Source organism: Hyla sarda, chromosome 12 (genome assembly GCF_029499605.1).
Source record: "Hyla sarda isolate aHylSar1 chromosome 12, aHylSar1.hap1, whole genome shotgun sequence".
Lineage (NCBI taxonomy): Eukaryota > Metazoa > Chordata > Amphibia > Anura > Hylidae > Hyla > Hyla sarda.
The window spans coordinates 5,200,248-5,216,577 of record NC_079200.1 but is presented as its reverse complement, the minus strand read 5'-3'; the positions used below and the strand labels follow the sequence as shown (position 1 = coordinate 5,216,577).

Below are 16,330 nucleotides of genomic sequence, written 5' to 3'. Positions count from 1 at the left end.
TGATCCTTCTCCCCTGTGCTCATCCTCCTCTATTGAGATGATCCTTTCTTCCTGTAATGATCCTCCTCCCCTGTGATGACCCTCCTCCCATGTGATGATCCTCTTCCCCTATACTGACCCTCCCCTCCCCTGTGATGATCCTCCTCCCCTGTGATGATCCTCCTCCCCTGTGATGATCCTCCTCCCCTGTGATGATCCTCCTCCACTGTGCTCATCCTCCTCCCCTGTGCTCATCCTCCTCTATTGAGATGATCCTTTCTTCCTGTAATGATCCTACTCCACTGAGATGATCCTCTTCCCCTGTGATGATCCTCCTCTCCTGTGATGACCCTCCTCCCCTGTGATGATCCCCCTCCCTTGTAATGACCCTCCTCCCATGTGATGATCCTCTTCCCCTATACTGACTCTCCCCTCCCCTGTGATGATCCTCCGCCCCTGTGATTATCCTCCCTTACCCTGTGATGTTCCTCCTCCCCTGTGCTCATCCTCCTCCCCTGTGCTCATTCTTCTCCCCTGTGATGATCCTCCTCCCCTCAGATGATTCTCCTTCCATGTGTTGATCCTCCTCCCCTATACTGACCCTCCCCTCCCCTGTGATGATCCTCCTCCCTTGTGCTCATCCTCCTCTATTAAGATGATCCTTTCTTCCTGTAATGATCCTCCTCCCTTGTGATGATCCTCCTCCCCTGTGATGACCCTCCTCCCATGTGATGATCATCTTCCCCTATACTGACCCTCCCCTCCCCTGTGATGATCCTCCTCCCCTGTGATGATCCTCCTCCCCTGTGATGATCCTCCTCCCCTGTGCTCATCCTCCTCCCCTGTGATGATCCTCCTCCCCTGTGCTCATCCTCCTCCCCTGTGATGACCCTCCTCCCCTGTGATGATCCTCCTCCCCTGTGCTCATCCTCCTCCCCTGTGATGACCCTCCTCCCCTGTGATGACCCTCCTGCCATGTGATGACCCTCCCCTTCCCTGTGATGATCCTCCTCCCCTGTGCTCATCCCTCTCCCCTGTGATGATCCTCCTCCCCTATGCTCATTCTCCTCTCCTGTGATGATCCTCCTCCCCTTAGATGATCCTCCTCCCCTGTGTTCATCCTCCTCCCCTGTGCTCATTCTCCTCCCATGTGCTGATCCTCCTCCCCTGAGATGATTCTCGTCTCATGGGATCAAAGGGTAAAGAAAAAAAAATCCTTGAGTTCCCCCTTATGGTTACATTATTAATAAGTATGACAAATCCATACTCATATACTGCCTATGCCAAACTGTGTGCCTCCAGCTGTTTCAAAACTACAACTCGCTGGACAGCCAAAGGCTACTGAGATGAGAGGAAAGCCTTGATTTACCTTTTAGGGATCTGGAGGAGGCAGGCAGGCCTTTGGCTGTCCGAGCATGCTAGGAGTTGTAGTTTTGCAACAGCTGGAGGCTTATCATATGCCAAAAAGGACACTCCGGGGGGTACGCCAGGTCAGCGGGGGCCCTATGGGTACGTTCTGTGTAATTTCCGGGAACTTTCCCAACTCATAAGCAGCCGATGTCGTAACTCTCCAAGAACTCAGCGCGGAAGAAAAGCTTCACGTCCTAGAGTTCAGCCAATCTGTGAGACGTTCCCGCTCGACCATTATTGATTTATTTTTTATACATTTTTTCCCTTTATTTTATTTATATATTTAGTTATTACATTTTTTTTAATTTTTACTAATTTATTAAAAATGTTTAAATTTTTTTAACAGCCGTCCCAAAACATCATTTAACTGGTTCGTGAACCCTCTGAAAACGTTCGTCTTCTTCATCTGGAAGAAATACAAGAAGTACATCATCGCGCTGCTGATCATAGCGATCCTCACCGTCTTCCTGGTCCTTATTCTGTACACCATGCCCGGATACATCAGCCAGAAGATCATAAACGGATGAGCGCTTAAGGGGTTAACGGACAATGTAAATAATCCGGCTGCACGCTGTATATACTGAGTTATGTAAAGGAGATGAGTGCTATCTGTTTATGTAAGTTGCAGCAGTCGCACGTGGCGCCGGTCGTTTGCGCCAAATTACAACTATCCGTGCGTTTCCCCCCCCCCCAGAACGGCCTCGTCTTCGCCCATATTTGCTGCTAAACAACATTGATGTCTTGAGAGATATTAGTATACACCCTATACAGCTAATTTCTCCACAAAATAGCGCCACCCCTGTGCTCAGGTTGTGTGTGGTATTACAACTTGGCTGCATTTACTTCAATGGAACAGAGCCGCAGTACCGCACCCAACCTGAGGGCATGGGTGGTGCTGTTTTTGGAACAAATAAGCTCTGTTTTTCCTTTTCAGGACCCTATAGGATGCATATTGATTATTTTTCCAAAAAACAGCGCCGCCCCTGTCCTCAGGTTGAGCATGGTATTGCAGCTCGGCTCTATTGAAGTGAAAAGGAGCCAAGCTGTAAAACCGCATCCAACCCTATAGGAAAGTGGTCTCCTACCTGCGGACCTGCAGATGTTGCAAAACTACAACTCCCAGCATGCTGCGAGTTGTAGTTTTGCAACATCTGGAGGTCTGCAGGTTGGAGACCACAGCTATAGGATGTATACAATTTTTTTTTCCAAAAACAGCGCCACCCCTGTCCTCAGTTTGGTTGTGGTATTGCAGTTCAGTTCCATGGAAGTTAATGGAGCCAAGCTGTAATACCACACCCAACCTGAAGACAGGGGTGGCACTGTTTTTGGAAAATAATTAGTATACACTTATAGCAGTGTTTTCCAACCAGGGTGCCTCCAGCTGTTGAGAAACTACCAACTCCCAGCATGCCCGGACAGCCACTGGCTGTCCGGGCATGCTGGGAGTTCTAGTTTTGCAACAGCTGGAGGTACCCTTGTTGGGAACACTGCCCTATAGGGTCCTGGAATAGAAAAACAGAGCTTATTCATTCCAAAAAACAGCGCCACACCTGTGCTCAGGTTGGGTGTGGTATTACAACTTGGCTTCATTTACTATGATAGAACCAAACTGCAATACCACAGACAACCTGAGGACAGGGGTGGTGCTGTTTTTGTAAAAATAATCAGTATACACCCTATATCAGTGGTCTTCAACCTGCGGACCTCCAGATGTTTCAAAACTACAACTCTCAGCATGCCCGGACAGCCGATGGCTGTCCGGGCATGCTGGGAGTTGTAGTTTTGCAACATCTGGAGGTCTGCAGGTTGAAAACCACTGCCCTATAGGGTCCTGGAATTGAAAAACAGAGCTAATTTCTTCCCAAAAAAACAGCGCCACCACTGTGCTCAGGTTGGGCATGGTATCACAACTTGGATCCATTTACTTCAATTGAACTAAGCTGCAATACCACAAACAACCTGAGGACAGGAGTGGCGCCGATTTTGGAAGAAATTAGCTCTGGGTTTATTTTGGGGGGGTTTGGCATGTAGGACAGTGGCGCGGCATGCACTATGACTAAGGGGGGAATATTCCGGAATGCGTCAGCTGCACTGACTTACTTATTCTTGTACCACTGGATTATATAAAGCGCCTTTCATTGCATTTCCTTTGCCCCTTCCCCGTATATAATCCATTGGAAATTTGTATATAAATGCAAATAAACGGCTTACACAATTGCTTGTCTGATGTGTTAAGGCGCCGTTCACACATTGTAAAAAAAAAAAAAAAAAAAAAACATAAAACAATAAAAAAAAATATAATAATAAAAAACATAAAAAAAATAATAAAATAGGTATAAAAAAAACTACAATTTTTTAAAAATCTCATAATGAGAAAAATCATTGGTCAGCGCGCACATTGGGCCTCATTTATTATAATTATTTCCTTTTCTTGGTGAATTTTAATTCACTTTTCTATCACATCAACCCTTTCATGACCGGCAATTTTTTTTTTCTTTTTTCCCGGTTCAAGGACATTCTAGGACCCAGAACTTTTTTATTTTTCCACTGACAAAGTTGTGTTAGGACTTATTTGCGGGACAAGTTGTTCTTTTCACTGGCGCACTTTATATTATGACATAATGTATCACGGAGCCAGAAAAAAAAAAATGTAAGGCAAAAATGGAACATATGGAACTGTGCAATTTTGTGGGGCAATACATTTTTTCGGTATTCCCAATATGGTAAAACCGAAATGCGTCCTTCATTCTATGGCTCAGTACGAGTCCAATGATACCAAACATGGATCATTTTTCTTTTGTTTTATGGTTAAAAAAATAAATAAATAGAAAACATGAAAAAAATTTAAATTTTTTGACCCCTTAATCTTTTTTATTTTTCCACCTATGGAGCCGGGTTAGGGTTTATTCTTTTGCGCCATGAGCTGTGGTATTTAACTGAAAATTTTTTGCGTATATGTGACTTCTTGATGGGGAAAAAAGGGAGTAATTAAACTTTTTTGTATTTATTTTTTAACTATTTTTTTTTTTTTTACACATTTTTTAACCCCCCCTAGGGGCCTATCATAAGCCATCAGTAGAAACTTTTGCATTGCATTGATCTATGATTGCTATAGCCTGCCTAAGACACCAGGAAGGATGGGTGAGTCCTCGCCCATTCTTTCCCAAAAACCTATCAGCACCCCACGGTTTGATTACAGGGTGCCGATGGGTTACAACATTTAACTGTTTAAATGATGGACATCAGAGTGATCTCCAATGTCCCTCATTACCTGCAAAAAGCAGCCGGCATCTGCCGGTTATGACGCGGATGTGACACTGGGCAGTCCGCGCCATATTACCCTCACCGACCCATGAGGTGTATTTGGGGAAGGGGTTAAAGGGGTACTCCGGTGCTCCAGCATTCTGAACATTTTTTCCAGGATGCTCAGAGCCAGAGGCCAGGATCGTGACGCCAGGGCCATGCCACTCATGAAGTCAGTCAACACGCCCCCTTCCATAGACAAGAATGGAGGGGGCGTGGGGTGACGTCACGATCACTGCTGCAGGTAGAGAGCCAGGCACTGCGGGAGATCGGAGGGCCAGGGCACTGGGGGGCTCCCCGCGTTCAGACATCTTATCCTTTGGATAGGGAATAAGATGTCTGGCAGCGGAGTGCCCCTATAAGGACGCAGGGATTCTTAATTTGTTTTTTTTCTCTCCACACTTTCTAAGATCCATAACGCTTTTAATTTTCCACCTACAGACTCATATGAGACTTGTTTTTTGCGCCAACAATTGTATTTCGGAATGGTGCACCGAAAGGAAAATTTTGTCCAGAAACCGAAACTGAATTTAATTAATAATTTAGGATGCACTTGGCCAAAAACAGAAACCGAAACCCAAAATGACTTGTCCCTTCCACTTAAAACATAAAAAAAAATGTATTGTAGTACTAGTTTGGGGACAGCGACAAAGCCATAGGATTTGTCAGGGTGTGCTGGGAGTGTGTGGGGGCGTGCTGGGAGTGTGTGGGGGCGTGCTGGGAGTGTGTCAGGGCGTGCGGGGAGTGTGTCGGGGCGTGCCGGGAGTGTGCCGGGAGTGTGTCAGGACATGCCGGGAGTGTGTCGGGGCGTGCTGGGAGTGTGTCGGGGCGTGCTGGGAGTGTGTCGCGGCGTGCTGGGAGTGTGTCGGGGCGTGCTGGGAGTGTGTCGCGGCGTGCTGGGAGTGTGTCAGGACGTGCTGGGAGTGTGTCGGGGTGTGCCGGGAGTGTGTGGGGGCGTGCAGGGAGTGTGTGGGGGCGTGCAGGGAGTGTGTCGGGGCGTGCCGGGAGTGTGTCGGGGCGTGCCGGGAGTGTGTCGAAGCGTGCCGGGAGTGTGTCGGGGCGTGCTGGCAGTGTGTCGGGGCGTGCTGGGAGTGTGTCGGGGCGTGCCGGGAGTGTGTGGGGGCGTGCAGGGAGTGTGTGGGGGCGTGCAGGGAGTGTGTGGGGGCGTGCAGGGAGTGTGTCGGGGCGTGCCGGGAGTGTGTCGGGGCGTGCCGGGAGTGTGTCGGGGCGTGCTGGCAGTGTGTCGGGGCGTGCTGGCAGTGTGTCGGGGCGTGCTGGCAGTGTGTCGGGGCGTGCTGGGAGTGTGTCGGGGCGTGCTGGGAGTGTGTCGGGGCGTCCTGGGAGTGTGTCGGGGCGTGCTGGGAGTGTGTCGGGGCGTGCCGGGAGTGTTCCGGAGCGTGCAGGGAGTGTGTCGGGGCGTGCTGGGAGTGTGTCGGGGCGTGCCGGGAGTGTTCCGGAGCGTGCAGGGAGTGTGTCGGGGCGTGCTGGGAGTGTGTCGGGGCGTGCTGGGAGTGTGTCGGGGCGTCCTGGCAGTGTGTCGGGGCGTCCTGGCAGTGTGTCGGGGCGTGCTGGGAGTGTGTCGGGGCGTGCCGGGAGTGTTCCGGAGCGTGCAGGGAGTGTGTCGGGGCGTGCTGGGAGTGTGTCGGGGCGTGCCGGGAGTGTGTCGGGGCGTGCCGGGAGTGTGTCGGGGCGTGCCGGGAGTGTGTCGGGGCGTGCCGGGAGTGTGTCGGGGCGTGCTGGGAGTGTGTCGGGGCGTGCTGGGAGTGTGTCGGGGCGTGCTGGGAGTGTGTCGGGGCGTGCTGAGAGTGTGTCATTGTGTCCTGGGAGTGTGTCGGGGCGTGCTGGGAGTGTGTCGGGGCGTGCTGAGAGTGTGTCATTGTGTCCTGGGAGTGTGTCGGGGCGTGCTGGGAGTGTGTCGGGGTGTGCTGGGAGTGTGTCGGGGCGTGCTGGGTGTGTGTCGGGGTGTGCTGGATGTGTGTCAGGGTGTGCTAGTTCTGGGTCAGCTGCACTAAAAAGCAGTGATCTGCAACTTGTAGCTCTGCAGCTGGTGAAGAACTACAACTCACAGCATGCCCGGACAGGCTGGGGAAAAAAAGGAATAGTCGGAAAAATAGGAAATCGATTAGGAAATGAGGACCATTGTATATATACGAAGGTAGGACTTGAGAATATACTATAAATAGGGAGGTCTTGCTGTGACTTGTGGTACGCCGCGGCCACTGAGCCTTGTTCATTGCTTCTACATACAGAGAAACATCAACATAAGTATGAAATCCCCATAGATGATGCAGCGCCATCGCCATCTGCTGTCTGCCAGAGAGAATTACAGGCTTCACCTCTGCGGCTGTGACATGAGGATACAAATCATTTTAACCCTTAGGCAGGGGCAAATATTTAGGGGGTGCAGAGGAAGCAGTCATACCGGGCCCTGGTGCCTAAGGGGCCCCCACATCTGGAGACCAGTATTATTATTGTCACATGGGTCTCTGTTGCAGATTTTGCCCCAAAAGGACACACGACATACGTGTACGTCATTATGGTACTAATGTCCGCCATAAACCCATTAAATGATGTGATCAGTACTGATCATGGCATCTAAAGCATTAGGGGAGCTTTGTAAGACTCATCGGACAACCCACTGCGAGATCGTGGGGGTCCGATGGGTCAAGATGGCAGATGGAGCTCTCCTTACCTGCTCTGTGCCGCTCTGGTGATCCACTTCTATACAAGTACAAGTACTATACAAGTAGATCGCCGATATCACTGATCAGTGTTATTCCTATGTAGAGCACTGATCAGTAATAAAAATCAATACATTATTATAAATAGTCCCCTGTGGGGACGTTAAAAAATACAAAAATAAAAATAATAATAATAATAATAATAATAATAATAAAAGTTTTTTTTTAAATGCAAATAAGCGCCTCCCCTAATAAAAAAAATTTGTGAATAAGCCCCTCCCTCAAAAAAGAATGTAAACAACCCCTTTTCCCATTTTACAAATAAAAAAAATTTAAACAAAAATAATAAATAAAATAAACATATGTGGTATTGTCGCATGCGTAAATGTCCAAACTATTTAAATATAATGTTAATGATCCGGTACAGTGAACGGCGTAGATGTAAAAAAAACTAATTACTGATTTTTGGTCACATCACATCCCAGAAAAAAATAGAATAAAAAGTGATCAAAAAAATTAAACATAGGCAAAAGTGTTATTGATAAATACGACAGATCACGGCGCAAAAAATGACCCTCACACAGCCGCGTACACGGAAAAATAAGAGTTACAGGGTCATAATAGAACAATTTTAAATCATTTTTTAAAGAGCAGTACAATAATAGAAAAGCGTGTAACCGTGGCGACCATTTTAATTATATTGACCCCCAGAATATAGAAAACATGTTTTTGCTTCTAGCTTAAAGGGGTACTTGTGTGGAAGACAATTGTTTTTAAACAAACTGGTGCCAGAAAGTTCTACATATTTGTAAATTATTTCTATGTTAGAATCTTAATCCTTCCTGTACTTACCAGCTGCTGTATGCTTCACAGGAAGTTGTGTAGTTCTTTTCAGTCTGACCACAGTGCTCTCTGCTGACACCTCTGTCCGTGTCAGGTACTGTCCTGAGTAGGAGAGGTTTGCTATAGATATTTGAACAGTTCCAGACATGGACAGAGGTGGCAGCAGAGAGCACTGTGGTCAGACCGGAAAGAACTACACAACTTCCCGTGGAGCATACAGCAGCTGATAAGTACTGGAAGGATTAAGATTTTTATATAGAAGTAATTTACAAATCTGTAGAACTTTCTGGCACCAGTTGACTTAAAAACATTTCTTTTCCTCCGGAGTACCCCTTTAATAAAGGAATAGGTATAATAGAGGGAATCTGAAATTCCCTTCATTTCTTTTACGTTCTCATATTTCATGATACAACGTTCTGTTATTTGTAAATCTTATGTTTTGCCGCAATGACATTTGAGTGTAAAATGATACATTGTATGTGCTAATGAATACATGTAAATAATAAATGGAAACAACAATGTTAAAATTCTAAATAAATAAAAATGATGTAATATGAGTTATCAATGGTATCAAACGCTTCGTTTCAGAATCCATCTTTATTATTTTTGTTCAGTCGGGATTGCCAAAAAAAAGTCTGGGCAGCAAAGACAAAGGGGGAGATTTATTAAGACCTGTGAGAGGAAAAGTTGCCCAGTTACCCATAGCAACCAATCAGATCGCTTCTTTCATTTTGCAGAGGCCTTTTCAAAAATGAAAGAAGCGATCTGATTGGTTGCTATGGGCAACTCAGCAACTTTTCCTCTGCACAGGTTTTGATGATTCTCCCCCAAAGTTGTGATTGGAAGAAGTCATCATGACGGTCTGGGCCCAATGGAGAAGAAGATGGAGAGGGAATCACTTCAGGGAGTGTTCGCACTTATTTTTCTTTTTTTTATGCAGATTTCACGCAGACAATCCAGAAGTGTTGTCATATGATCATCAGGTTTCTGTGCTTGAAACACAAAATCAGAAAAGGTGCCCCCTGTGGTCACTGCATTAACTGCACTATAATCACTTATCCAGCTTCCGGGTGTACACAGGAAGCGGCACATGCGCAGTGGAGTCCTGTACAGAGTGGGGAGGAGAGGGAGAGGCGGAGGGAGGGGATGAATATTCATAAGCCAGACGATGCGCTGACGTCACAGTGCCAGATGGAGGCATGTAACCCCGCCCGTGCCAGTTAGAAGATAATTTGCATATCAGGAATAATGAAGATAACGAGCGAACGGCTGGATGGATCCGGGCATGGTAGGCTGCATATTGATCAGCGTCCCCCGCACTACCAGCCAGTACCTCTGGTTAGTGCGGGGGGAGTTTAGTGACAGTTTTCCTTTTAACCCTATTGATATATTATCGGTTTGGTCATATCATTTTTATAATTTTTATTTGCAGAAGTTACAGTGGGGCAAAAAAGTATTTAGTCAGCCACCAATTGTGCAAGTTCTCCCCCTTATAAAGTTGAGAGAGGCCGTCATTTCCATCATAGGTTATAACCTCAAACGTGCCAGATGTGTCCCCCTGCTTAAGCCAGTACATGGCTGGGAAGATTCAGTCTTCCCAGCCTGGTGCAGGTCTACAATGTTGTTTCTGGTGTCCTTCGACAGCTCTTTGGTCTTGGCCATAGTGGAGTTTGGAGTGTGACTGTTTGAGGTTGCGGACAGGTGTCTCAGGTTCAAACAGGAGCCATTAAAGGGGTACTCTGGCCCTGAGACATCTTATCCCCTATCCAAAGTATAGGGGATAAGATGTCTCACTGCGGGGGTCCCGCCACTGGGGAACCCCGCAATCTTGTATTCGCCACCCACCTGTTTGAGTTGCACGCCGCGGTGCCAGCTCACAAACAGCCGGGTGGCGACCACGGGGCCGGAGTATCGTGACGTCCCCTGTGTGATGTCACCCCTCGCCCCCGCTGTGCAAGTCTATGGGAGGTCCCATAGACTTGCATAGTTGGGGCAGGGCGTGATGTCACACGGGGGCCGAGTCGTGACGTCACGATACTCCGGCCCACAAGGTCATCACACGGCAGTCACGCCCCTTCCCATAGACTTGCACAGCAGGGGCGGGGCATGACGTCACGTCCCCGTCTCGGAAGCCTGGAGGTTTCCGAAACTTCAGACGCAGCTACGCATAGAATGCGTGATGTGGCAGGGAGATCACGGGGGGTCCCAGCAGCAAGCCCCCCCGCAATCAGACATCTTACCCCCTATCCTTTCAATAGGGGATAAGATGTTTTTGCTGGGAATACCCCCTTTAAGTGGGAGAACTTGCACAATTGGGGGCTGACTAAATACGTTTTTGCCCCATTGTTTATAGGTATTTTACGCACATACAGCTGACTGATATATATATTTATTTAAATATATTTTATTAATATATTTTTTATTATTTTTTTCCACACGCAAAAAAAAAAAAAAAAAAAAAGAATAAAGAGAAATAATGTTACATTTCTTGCCGGAATCTTGTATTCAGAGCCTGTGATAAATGGTTCTCGGAGAAATCGACAGATCTGTTGGAGCGCGAGTAAATAAAAAGCAATTGAATGTGCGGCTCATTACACCCGGAGTAACTCAGAGATACGATCAATGAGCGTTCATGTAAGACACGGCCGGGATGTGCGCCGCCGCCACCGCCGCCGCTCCGGGCAGGAACCTAATGATGAATGAGACCGTACGGAAAAGGATTACGGATTCGCCATTCCAGGTCAGGCGATAACCGCATGTAAGATCAGAACTGATTGGGGATTCGTATCTACACAGGGGACGGGCGCTAAAAACTATGGCTGTAAGTAAGTAGGGACCTCGAAAATAAAATAAAATAAAATAAAAATATGACATCAAAGGCATAAAAAAAGCCTCTAGAGCAGTGGTCCTCAACCTGCGGACCTCCAGATGTTGCAAAACTACAACTCCCAGCATGCCCGGACAGCCGTTGGCTGTCCGGGCATGCTGGGAGTTGTAGTTTTGCAACATCTGGAGGTCCGCAGGTTGGAGACCACTGCTCTAGAGCCTGCCAAGAATCAATTTAGATCGTACCCGTCACATCACATAAAATAAAGCTGCTATATGTTCCTCACTCATGTCTTTTTTATGTGTCTATCTTCTGTATTTGGCTCACAAATCCCTCTGTTCTGCTGCTCACTCATTCTGGCATCCACTGCTCAGGAAGGGGCGTGTCTGGGGCAAGCACTGAGCCCGCCCTCACTCCCCATGCATTCACTTCCTCCCTGAGTCTGCTGTACTGTGCTGGGTCTCTTCATCCAATCACTACAGGCTGCTCTGTAACCCCCTCCTCTCTGTTTTCCTGCTGCAGTCTGATAGGACAGGAGTGAGCACAGGGGAGTGCTAGTCCCGCCCTCACTTCCTGGACTTTGTCGCTGCCTGTGCTTCAGCTGGGACAAAGATGATGCTGCAGCTGGGCAGGATTATGTTCTGGATGGTATGGGGACCCCTAGTGGTCATTTTTTAGAAGTCCTGATTTTTTTTTTAGTAAGGAGAGAACATTTTTATGAAATATATTAGAAAGTTCATAGGGGATCTCCACCATAAGGTGACTTTATTACTTACTTGTCAGACAGTAATGGACATGCTTAGGAAGGATCTGCGCTTGTCATGGGGCTAAGTTGCTATGTTGTGAGATTACCATAATGCTGAGGCTATCTTTTTGTGAAATGGCTATTTCCTGTTGGAGTTCTCTATCTTCAACTACAAGTCCCATGATTCCTTGTATGTAAGTGTAAGGTCCCTTTTCTCCCTCACACACATCCTCCACCCCACCCATTGAAACACACCTGTGCTCCCTTCAATGCAATAGACCAGTGTTTTCTATCCAGGGTGCCTCCAGCTGTTGCACAACTACAATTCCCTGCAGCCCTGTGGAGAATGATCTCTCCTCCCACCCAGCGGTCGCTCCCCCCATTGAAGCACAGACAGGCTTCCTCTGATCACCTGACTCGTGATGTAATGTCTCGGGCCGCACTGCAACCTGGGAAAACCTAAGACGACAGTCATGCTTGTTTGCTGTTAAAAATAAACATCGGGGCAAAAAAATCACAAAAGAATTGCCGGACCACCATCACACACAGGTACAGACACTAGATTATAAACTGCACTAACTTTAAAGCCCCTGTAGCATAGTCAGTCAAAGTAAAAAAATAAAAAAAAAGGGGTTTTTTTCTGACAGCGCCCGGTTAAAGAAGTTTTCCATAAATGGAGATTTTATCTTTATTTATTTTTTAATAAAGTTGGGAAGGCTTAATAAATAAAAATAAAAAAATAAACAAAAATAATAATAAAAAAAATTGAGAAATAAAATGTATGTTAGAGTGCCAGACCAGTACTGGTGTGTAAAGTTGCGTACCCTGTGCTACCTGTGAAGCAAAATTTACGATATATATATATATATATATATATATATATATATATATATACTTATTTTTATTTATTATTTTTGTTTATTTTATTTATTTATTTTACTTTTTATTTATTATTATTTTTGTTTTATTAATTTATTTTATTTATTATTTTTATTTATTTATTTGCATTTTTTTACGAATAAACGGGAACGCTTTCCTCAAATCTGGTCTTTCATAAGCTCACTGGTGGGAGCATATATCAATAATGAGATAATAATATTGACAGTCGGATATACAAAGAATATATAATGTAATATGAAAAGAAAAAAGGTATTAGTTATTAATATAAAATATATATATATGACATTATCTGCCGGACCCTTGCAGAAATGCTTGTATATCTATTACAAATCAGGATAAAATCCAATAAAAAGATAAAACATATGTAAAAGTCTATACCAGTGGTCTTCAACCTGCGGACCTCCAGATGTTGCAAAACTTCAACTCCCAGCATGCCCGGACAGCCAACGGCTGTCCGGGCATGCTGGGAGTTGTAGTTTTGCAACATCTGGAGGTCCGCAGGTTGAAGACCACTGGTCTATACCATGCAATCTGGGTTCACATCACGTTTTTGCCATGTACTGTTTTCAATCCGTTTTTCTCAAGAAAAACGTATGTCAAAAAACGGATGGAACAGTATGGGAAAAAGTAAACCGTATGCGTTTTTAAACAGTATACTGTTTTTAAAAGTGCATACAGTTCCGTCAGTTTTTATTTTTTTAAAAACCATACGTTTTTGAAAATTTTGTCCGTTTTTAATGGGAGGGGTCTTGGGTGGGGACTTTAGGATTCAAATGCGCATGTGCAAAGTAAAAACGTATAAGTTTTTCCCGTATGGAACCGTATACATGTGCGTTTCCCATTGACGTAGATGTTAAAAAAAAAACGTATGTGGTTGCAGTACGGTTTTTAAACCGGAGCCAAAAACGTGGTCAACCACTGTTTTGACTCCGATTTAAAAACCGTACTGCAACCGCATAAGTTTTTTTTTTAACATGGTTGTCAATGGGAAACATACGGGAAACCATATACGTTTTTTACTTTGCACATGCGCATTTGCATCCTAAAGTCCCCACCCAGGACCCCTCCCATTAAAAATGGACAAAATTTTCAAAAACTTATGGTTTTAAAAAAAATAAAAACTGACGGAACTGTATGCACTTTTAAAAACCGTATACTGTTTAAAAACTCATTCCGTTTTTTTGCCATATGGTTTTCTTTAGAAATACGGATTGAAAACGGTACCGCAAAAACGTGATGTGAACCCAACCTAACACAGTAGAATGCATTGTATAGACTTTTACATATGTTTTATCTTTTTATTGGATTTTATCCTGATTTGTAATAGATATACAAGCATTTCTGCAAGGGTCCGGCAGATAATGTCATATATATATTTTATATTAATAACTAATACCTTTTTTCTATTCATATTACATAATATATTCTTTGTTTATCCGACTGTCAATATTATTATCTCAGTATTGTTAGATGCTCCCATCAGTGAGCTCATGAAAGACCAGATTTGAGGAAAGCGTTCCCCTTTATTTTTAACAAAATTAAATAAATAAATAAACAAAAATAATAATAAATTAAAAGTAAAATAAATAAATAAACAAAAATAATAAATAAATAAAATAATAAATAAATAAAACAAACAAAAATAATAAAAAATAAATAAATAAACAAAAATAATAATAAATAAAAAGTCAAATAAATAAAATAAATAAACAAACAAAAATAATAAAAATAAATAAACTTAAATAATAAATAAAAAGCAAAATAAATAGATAAAACAAACAAAAATAATAAAAAATAAATAAATAAACTTAAACAATAAATAAACAAGCAAAAAATTAATAAACAAAAAAAACACAAATAATAGGAAAGCATACTCTTTTGCCCCAAACTCCCACCCTTCCAGCCACATTCGGCACCTGCTGCCCTCGTTCCGCTGGTCACTAATTTTATTTTGTGCTTCATTTATTATTGATTCACTTCTCATGCTTAGTAGAATAGTGCGCTTTGGGAAAGTTTTTTGTTGCATTTCTACGTTTGATCATGGCCAGGTTCAACTGGTGCCAGAAAGATTTGTAAATTACTTCTATTAAAAAATCTTAATCCTTCCAGTACTTATTAGCTCCTGAATACTATAGAGGAAATTCCTTTCTTTTTGGAACACAGTGCTCTCTGCTGACATCTCTGTCCATTTTAGGAACTGTCCAGAGCAGCATATGTGTATATATATACATAGCATATATATATTGCTATGGGGATTTTCTCCTACTCTGGACAGATCTTAAAATGGACAGAGGTGTCAGCAGAGAGCACTGTGGTCATGATGTCCGCAGAGAGCACTGTGCTCGTGATGTCAGCAGAGAGCTCTTTGTTCCAAAAAGAAAATAATTTCCTCTGTAGTATTCAGCAGCTAAGTAGTACTGGAAGAATTAAGATTTTTTTAATAGAAGTAATTTACAAATCTGTTTAACTTTCTGGCACCAGTTGATTAAAAAAAAATTTTTTTACCTCCGGAATACCCCTTTAACCTCTTAAGGACCCAGGGCGTATCCATACGCCCTGGTGTTTTCCGGTCCCTGCCGCGCACCGGGCAGAGATCGGAAGCGGATGCCTGGTGAAATGCTTCAGCAGGGATCCAGGGCAAACGCCGAGGGGGGAAATCGCCCTTGCGATCTGCGGCGATACCGGGCTGATCTGATCTCTGGGACCCGACCGCCCGGTAATTTCGCATGATCCCGGCTGTCACAGACAGCCAGGACCATGCTGGAGCCTAGGAGCGAGGTGGCAAACCTGTCACCTCCTCCTATTCCCTGCGATTCTTCGGTTAGCTAACCGACCAATCGCAGGGGGGGGGGGCGGTTACTTCCTCCCGCCCTGCCCGGCCCCTGGAAGTCCGGAGAGGACGGGAGGAAGACCGGAGGATGCGACGGGGGAGTGCTGGGGCCCGGCCCCGGTACTTATCACGTCCCTGAAGACCCAGATCCCGGCGATGAAGACGGCGGCGGCGGCGACAGGTGAGTTCCTCTTCAGCCGCGGTCGGGCCCTTTACAGCAATGCACGTCGCCGTACAGCAACATGCATTGCTGTAATGGGACCCTGTATACTACAACTCCCAGCATGCCCAGACAGCCCTTGGCATCTGGGCATGCTGAGAGTTGCAGTTTTGCAACATCTGGAGGTCCACAGTTTGGAGACCACTGTGCCCTTCCAGATGTTGCAAAACTACACATCCTCAGCATGCCCTTACTGTCCAGGCATGCTGGGAGTTGTAGTTCTGTAACATCTGGCCCTTCAGATGTTGCAGAACTACAACTCCCAGCATGCCTGGACAATTTTGGCATACTGGGAGTTGTAGTTTTGCAACATCTGGAAGGGCACAGATTGGGAACCACTGTATTAGTGGTCTGCAAACTGTAGTCCTCCAGGTGTTGCAAAACTACAACTCCAAGCATGCTGGGAGTTGTAGTTCGGCAACATCTGGCTCTAAAGATGTTGCCGAACTACTACTTCCAGCATGCCTGAGAATGTTTGGGAGTTGTGGTTTTGCAACAACTGGAGGCACACTGGTTGGGAAACATTGTCTGTTTCCTAACTCAGTGTTTCCCAACCCGTGTGCCTCCAGCTGTTGCAAAACTATAACTACCA

General features: G+C 45.1%; 1 protein-coding gene across 1 annotated transcript in view; it reads left to right on the top strand.

The window, feature by feature from the left end:
* Nucleotides 1–2,475, top strand: part of LOC130296644 (fer-1-like protein 4) — a 124,391-nt gene extending 121,916 nt beyond the window's left edge. Inside the window, exon 39 of the mRNA XM_056548396.1 lies at nucleotides 1,736–2,475. Coding sequence (XP_056404371.1) covers nucleotides 1,736–1,916 — 181 coding nt within the window. The 3' untranslated portion in view covers nucleotides 1,917–2,475. The remainder of the gene's footprint in view (nucleotides 1–1,735) is intronic.
* The last annotated feature ends 13,855 nt before the right edge of the window (nucleotides 2,476–16,330 follow it).